The sequence below is a fragment of the Capsicum annuum genome, unplaced genomic scaffold, assembly GCF_002878395.1.
Source record: "Capsicum annuum cultivar UCD-10X-F1 unplaced genomic scaffold, UCD10Xv1.1 ctg77666, whole genome shotgun sequence".
NCBI lineage: Eukaryota > Viridiplantae > Streptophyta > Magnoliopsida > Solanales > Solanaceae > Capsicum > Capsicum annuum.
Genome location: NW_025888084.1, coordinates 1 through 8,224, shown reverse-complemented (window position 1 = coordinate 8,224; position 8,224 = coordinate 1). Strand labels below are relative to the sequence as shown.

Sequence of the window (8,224 nt, the reverse complement as noted above, 5' to 3'; positions counted from 1 at the left end):
ATATCTTCTATAGAAGTGTATATTTAACGTATACATGTGTATATATTTTATAAATTAGTATATAAGTATATCTATATATATTGTAATGTATATATAATATAGTATATTTTATAAGTAGTAGTATATATACATTGAATGGTGCGTATACACGTGTATATATCTTCTATAGAAGTCTATATTTAACGTATACATGTGTATATGTTTTATAAATTAGTATATAAGTATATCTATATATATTGTAATGTATATATATTGTAGTATATTTTATAAGTAGTAGTATATATACATTGAATAGTGCGTATACACATGTATATATCTTCTATAGAAGTCTATATTTAACGTATGCATGTGTATATGTTTTATAAATTAGTATATAAGTATATCTATATATATTGTAATGTATATATATTGTAGTATATTTTATAAGTAGTTGTATATATACATTGAATAGTGCGTATACACATGTATATATCTTCTATAGAAGTCTATATTTAACGTATGCATGTGTATATGTTTTATAAATTAGTATATAAGTATATCTATATATATTGTAATGTATATATAATATGGTATATTTTATAAGTAGTAGTATATATACATTGAATGGTGCGTATACACATGTATATATCTTCTATAGAAGTCTATATTTAACGTATACATGTGTATATGTTTTATAAATCAGTATATAAGTATATCTATATATATTGTAATGTATATATATTGTAGTATATTTTATAAGTAGTAGTATATATACATTGAATAGTGCGTATACACATGTATATATCTTCTATAGAAGTGTATATTTAACGTATACATGTGTATATGCTTTATAAATTAGTATATAACTATATCTATATATGTTGTAATGTATCTATATTGTAGTATATTTTATAAGTAGTTGTATATATACATTGTATGGTGCATATACACGTATATATAACTTGTATATTTAACGTATACATGTGCATATGTTTTATGAATTAGTATATAAGTATATCTATATATATTGTAATGTATATATATTGTAGTATATTTTATAAGTAGTAATATATGTACATTGAATGGTGCGTATATATGAGCAATTGACTAATTGTGTATATGTGTATATATTTTTTAAATTCTAATGTAGTATATACTATATATATAGTGTAAATATATTATTTAACGTATTTATAATGTATATAGGTGGGTATATGTAATGTATATTGAAAGAAAGTTTTTTTTTTATATTTTTGACTGGGTTTGACTGATTTTTTAACCTGATTTAACCGGGTTTTGGTGGGTTTGACCGGATTGGGTTAAGTGGGCCGGGTTAGGGTGGGTTTTAATTTTTTTACTGTTTGACCCAGCCCGGCCCGTCTAGCGCCAAAACCAGCCCTCAACCCGGTTAAAATAGAAGGACCGATTTCGGGTTGGCCCGGCCCGGCCCATTTGATACCCATAATATAGATTATACATTAATTATAGAGAAAATGCTTTGTTTCCACCCTAAACTATACACGAAATTGCTGAGACACACCTGAACTTTAGGAGGGTCCTATTACACCCTAGACTAATTAAAACCGTATTTTTGACAACCTACATGGCACATACGTGTGCCTACACCTTCAGTGTGTTGATTCATTGATGTACCACTGATGTGCCACGTAAATACTAAGGTTGCCAAAAATACGATTTTAATTAGTCCCGGAGGTAATAGGACCCTCCTAAAATTCAGATATGTCTCAATAATTTCGTATATAGTTCAGAATGAAACTGGTGCATTTAGTCTTAATTATATACTGTTATTTCAAATACTATACCTGAACTATATGTATATTATATACCTATGGGGTATATTTAGTTAAGTGGTTGAGTAAACAATTATTTAAGTTAATTCTTCTAATAATTAGTACCACAATTAAAAACTAATTAGATAAGATATGCAACTTGCTATGGCTGATTAAATAAAAAGATTTGCCACTCAATTGAGATCACTTATTAATTACCCCACACTACATTATTATTTTATTTTATGTTTACTTTTAAAGAGCAATTATTTATTATAGAGAATTTTGAAATGAGAGCTACATGTTGTTATATAATATTCTAAGGCCTTTGGTATCCAAGGGACTCACTATTAAAAAGTCAACAATCTTTATCAAATAATCTATCAGATTCACTGTTCAATATTTGAGATTTTTACACAAATAGTCGATCGCATATAAAATTTATACATTATTTAGAATTTTTATATAAATATACAACCGAATATATTATATATTTATCAGTTATTTTTATTTTAAATTGTTAGGTGAATGACTATTTATGTTAATTTTTCACAAAAAAAGAGGAAAAGGAGGAAGAAATAATAAATTATTTAATTTGTTGCAACTTACCCACGTATAGGAGGCTTCTTGAGTTCCATCAAGAATGCTAACCCATTGATCCTTGGTATGGAAAGTGCTTTGGTTCTTCACTAAATCTCTCACCTAATTGAATTGAAAAAAAATAATAATAAAAAAAATTAATCATAAGAAAAAACTAATTTTCTTCTAGTGAATAATTTGAAGTATGATGAAATTAAATTTATATACCGCTTGTAGAATTTTTTCAGCTGCATTCCCTTTTAACATCCTCAAACCTGTTGTTGCCTATATCATTTAAATAAGAGTAAATACATAATTACACCATTGTTCTTATCCGAAATTTTCAAAAAGATGCCTAAACTTTAACTTCGACCTATTATCCTATGAATCTTCTTTATTTCGTTGCAAATACATCATTTTGACCCTCTACGTATATACACGTGCCACAAGTGCGTGAAAAGACAAGAGTTGACTTTTTTTAACTAATTAGAAGCTGCCAACGTTTAAATAATTTAATATATAATTTGTATTCTTTTTTTAAAAAAATTAATACTTATTTATTTATTAAAATTATTTCATAACCCCTCCCCCTACTCACCTCACCCCCACAACCCCACTCATCCACCATTATCTTCTTCCCCAACTTCTTCTTCATCATCATAACTCAACAACAACAACAACAACATCAATTAAAGCAACAACAATAACATCCACATCACCATAATTTTAAAAAGGAAATGTGATGTACAACCTTCATTCATTTTAATAGAGGAAACTGGACGGAAATGGGGGAGGAGGTGTTGGACCGGGTGGGGATGGGAAGGTGGGGTGGGGTCATAAAAAAAATGAAGCTTAAAGCTCCATTAAAATGGAGATTGTACAAGAGCTTTAAGCTCCAATTAATGGAGGAAACTGGACGCGGGGAGGGGGAGTTGTTGACCTGGACGCGTGGGGGGAGGAGGGAGCTGTTGGACGCGGGGTGGGGTGGAGTGGGGGAAGAGGGGGGTGATAAATTAAATAAAAAGGAAAAAATTTATTAAAAAAATAAATAAAACATGAAATTAAAAATATTTGACATGTGGCAGCACCTGATTGGTGTCTGCATCCACTCTCTTTATTGTGATTGAAATTCAGCGAAAAATGATGTATTTTACCTATATCATTTAAATAATTCACACAAGAAAAAAAAATTAAAAAAGCAACAAAAAGTTAAGTTGTACAAACTTAGTATCGAATTCTTTGAAAATATTATGTTGTTGAAGAATCTGATATACACGTGTTGATATTTTTGAAAAATTCGAATACCATATATCAAAAGTATCATTTATCATAAACAATTCTAAATGATAAAGTACATAACAATAGTTAAGCAACTTGCATTAATTTTTATTCCACCCAACAAGAAACACAAGTGAAGGGCAATTATTATTGTTTCAGATTTGGACCATATACTTTTATTATAGATTTGGACCATATACTTTTATTATGGATAGAATACATCGCTAGGCTCCTCAATTTGACGTCATCTTTCACTTTGACACCTTAAATGGATGTTCTTTACTTTTGGCACCTCAAATAGCGTATAAGTGTGTCATTTTAACATCTTTTGCTGAGTTGGCAAGGTGTGTATTACACCTCCGTAAAGGCATGTTAAAGCTTTTTTTTGGCTGATGTGGAGCCTATGTTAGCCCATCAATAATATATTAACTCACCTTTATTAATTTATAGCTTTTTCTTCATTTTTATTCATTATTTTTGTCAATCTTAAACTTATTTAATGGTGAAAATTATTGGGAGAGATTTAAAAATTAGATACACATTTACGAGTTCGTTTTGCCAAAAATAGTATATTAACTCACTCCATTAATTTATACTCTTTCACATTTTTATCCACCATTTTTGTCGATCTTAAATTTATTTGACGGTAAAAATCATTGAGAGAAATTTATACACATTTAGGGATTTGTGAAGATTAGATAATAAACACCATTTTTTTTAATCATTAAGGGCAAAATTGATGATGAAAAACTGAAAATCAAGCAACATCAATGAAGAAAAGCTGAAAATCGAACAAAATTGATGAAGAAGAATCGAAAAATAAAGCTAAATTCGTGAAGAAAAATTAAAATCAAACAAAATCAATAAAAAATAAAACTAAAAATCGATGAAGCAAATCTGAAAAATGAAGCTAAATTCACGAAGAAAATCTAAAAACCAAGCGAAATTGGTGAAGAAAAATTAAAAATCGAAGCAAAATCGATGAAAAAAATAAAAAATAAAGCTAAATCCGTGAAGCATGATAGGTTCTCTGTTCGACTCCCCTCTTCCAACTGTTTGTTCCCACAATGCAAAACCATATGATATATCATTTTTAACTGATTAAGAGGATTACTGAAGATTCAAAGCTTCATGTTGGGTTGTTTTAGCTTTTCAAACATATTACTCATAAGCCAACTAAACAAGCAAATGGGTTGCAATTGAGGATCCAATATTCAACAAATAATGGAGAAACCAAAGACATATATAAATATATAGAAGTTTGGTTTGCTTTATCCAATCTTATACAATAAAATGGTTGTTATTGTTGTTCATGGTGAAAATCATTTGGTGTGTGTAGGGGTGGGGGCAGGAGAGGGGGGAAGAAGCTGACTGAGTGACGGGGTAGGGAGGGGTTGCGGGATTTTTGAAGAAGATAAAGAGGAGAAGAAGACTGGCGGGATGGGTGGGGTGGGTTGTTTGAAGAAAAAACTGGTGGGGTGGGTGGGGTTGAAGGTGGCGGGTGGGTGGGGTGTTTGAAGAAGAAGACTGGTAGGGCGGGTGGGGTGGGGATGGCGGGTGGGTGGGGTGTTTGAAGAAGAAGGCAGGTGGGGTGGGTAGGTTAGGGGGAGGGGGTATTTTTTATTTAAATTAATTATTTATAAATTATTTGGATAAAAATGATACATGTCCGCATTTTATTTGTCACTTTCCACCTCATTGAAGAGTGTAGCACACGCACATAATATTATTTTGCTGATTCAACAAAAGGTGTAAAAGTGACACATTTGAAGGCCGTTTTAGGTTCCAAAAGTGAACAACATCTATTTGTGGTGCCAAAGTGAAAGATAACGCCAAGTTGAGGGACCTGACGATGTATTCTACCTTTATTATATGATAATATAATACAATTTTATATTATGTTGACAGGATTTAACTTATATATACGTCGACAATATAAAGAGTTTTTATATTATCAATGTAACTACATTGTCACAAGTTGCTTGATCTTTCTTCATGTTACTAGTTTCACTTGTTATGAACAATTATATATAGATGATTATTTTAACAAGATAGTCCGATTTGGAATAACTATTTAATAAATAACTTTTTTTTTTTGATAGCTTATATAATAAAAACCTAAAAATAAAAGTTTCGCGTAAATCAATCGTTATATTTTGAGTGATCTGATAGTGTAAAATATATATACTAACCCCAAGTTCCAAAGGTGTTTCAGATTGTAATTCTTGAGGAACAGCACCTTCAGCTCCCTCTAAAAGTGGCACTAGTGAATTGGCTGCTGCCTTTGGATCTTTTGCATATGAACTTAATCCTGGATTTCTCTGCAAAATAAAGATAAGATTAATTAAATTTGTTACATAAAAATTTAAAATAATAGTTCGATGCATTAAAACTTTTCTTTATATACGGGATTTGAGAAAGAGTCGGATTAAAAGGGTCTATTGTATGCTGCCTTACAATGCATTTCTGCAAGCTCTTTCCATGGCTTCAACTTTGATCATATAGCAACAACTTTATCCGTTACACCAAAGCTAAGATTTAATAAAGGGCAGCCCGGTGTACTAAAACTCCTGCTATACGCAAGGTCTGGGAAAGGGCCCCACCACAAGAGTGTATTGTACGTAGCCTTACCTTGCATTTCTGCCAAAGGTTGTTTCAAGGTTTGAACCCGTAACCTCCTAATCACATGGTAACAACTTTACTAGTTACTCCAAGGCGGCTAGAACGTAGTCTACCCTCATTAGAAACATATCCAAGATTTTGAGTTTATGAAATTTGAGTTATGAAAGTAGATTTCTGAGCACTAAGACTTTCATTGAATACGGCTTTACGCAGAATTCTATATATATATATAAATATTTACGAGATCAAGTATGTAATTCTATTTACTCATTTTAAATTAAGTATACATAATTTTAGCTTAAATTGTTTGGCTCTATCGAATCCATAGCTGAAACTCTAGCTCTCAATGACCAAATCAACTAGCTACCACTATTTCTCGATTTAACTTAATTATATACCCAAACAATATGAAAAACTTTAGTATTATAATTAACATATGATCTTATTTTCTACATTACTAATTCTAGCTTTGTGTGATTATTATGTATACTTATCTCTTCTGTAACCTAATAGCATAAAAAAAAAAAAAAAAATGGCCAAAAGTCCATCCAATCTTTACTCTAAATTTCAACTACACACTTATACTTTGCGGGGATCTTATGACCCCCTGAACTATTTAAAACAGAAATTATGAAACCCCTAAAAAGCCACAACCACATTCATGTTGACTCATTTTGACACGTGTATTTAATTTTTTTAATCAATTTTTTTATTCATTTCCTTCTTCAAATATTACTCCATTCTTTTATACTTCTTTTTTTTCCCTTTCTTTTCCTCTTCTTTTCTTCAATCTCAAAAATCAAAATAAAAATACTCATTAAATTTTCTTTCCTTTCTTTTTTCTATAATTTTCCCCAAATCAAAGAATGCTTTGAGAAATAGTTTAGAGATTTCTACCATACTTTTTTTTTTCATTGCATTTAATTTCTTAATTCCACTCCAAATTTGATAAAAGGGGGTGGGAGTGGCGGTGACGGCTAATTCAAGTTATGTTTTTATCAGATTAATGGTCTAAAATTAAGGAAGGGGAAAGGAAAAGACAGGGAATGAAATTTACGTTCAAATATATTCTGGTATTTTCTCTTCGCTTTCTCTTTTTCTATACAAACATATATTGTTGGAAGAAATTAGTAGGCATCTCGAATACATGAGTTGGGCCTATTTTCACTTTCCGGATAGAAATTAGTAGTAAGTAGCTATGATGCTGTGAAGGATTGTTTGAATATCAATGATAAAGTGTTTGTTGCCCGCCGGGGAAGCTTAGTCGGAGGGTATATCGGGTACAATAATGCAATGCTTTTTCTTGCTAGTTATGGTGATTATTGGAGAAAGATTAGGAAAATTGTTATTAAGGGAGTTTTGTCTAGTAGTAGGCTGGAGAAATTGAGAGATATGTGAGGGTTTTTGAAGTGAAAACTAATATTAAAGAGCTTTATATTTTGTTTTTGGTGGGAGATCGATTATTGATTTTCGAAGAAAATCTTGATTTTTCAATGACCAGAGGTAATTTTCAGACGAAATTGAATATTACTAAAGATTTTGGATATGGTGAAAGTAAGAAGCTAAGAAAGAAATTAATATATATATATATATATATATAAGAGCTTAGAGGTCAGGTAGTGGAGGTGAAGAGGATCAACGATAGGTTGATGACCATCAAGTTGGTCATTCGGGGGTTTACCCTGAACGTGTGTAGTGCCTATGCGCCGCATGTGGGATCGGAGGGGGAGGAGAAGATGCGGTTCTGGGAGGCCTTGGAGGACGTGGTGAGAGGCGTGCCCAGTTCAGAGAAGATTGTGGTAGCAGGGGATTTCAACGGGCACATCGGGGCGCTACCGGGAGGCTTTGGGGATGTGCATGGAGGTTTTGGTTTTGGGGAGAGAAATGAAGAGGGGGCGACCCTATTGGAGTTTGCGAGGGCGTTTGGGCTGGTGGTGGTGAACTCGGGCTTCCCGAAGAAGGACGACCACCTGATC

The 8,224-nt window shown here is 31.6% G+C and overlaps 1 protein-coding gene across 1 annotated transcript in view; it reads right to left on the bottom strand.

Annotated features, from left to right (window-relative positions):
• Nucleotides 1-5,947, bottom strand: part of LOC107851132 (apyrase) — a gene marked incomplete at its 5' end in the record, with an annotated part of 19,623 nt that extends 13,676 nt beyond the window's left edge. The window contains 3 exon segments of the mRNA XM_047405342.1: nt 2,379-2,471; nt 2,577-2,633; nt 5,819-5,947. Coding sequence (XP_047261298.1) covers nt 2,379-2,471; nt 2,577-2,633; nt 5,819-5,947 — 279 coding nt within the window.
• Nucleotides 5,948-8,224: the final 2,277 nt, after the last annotated feature.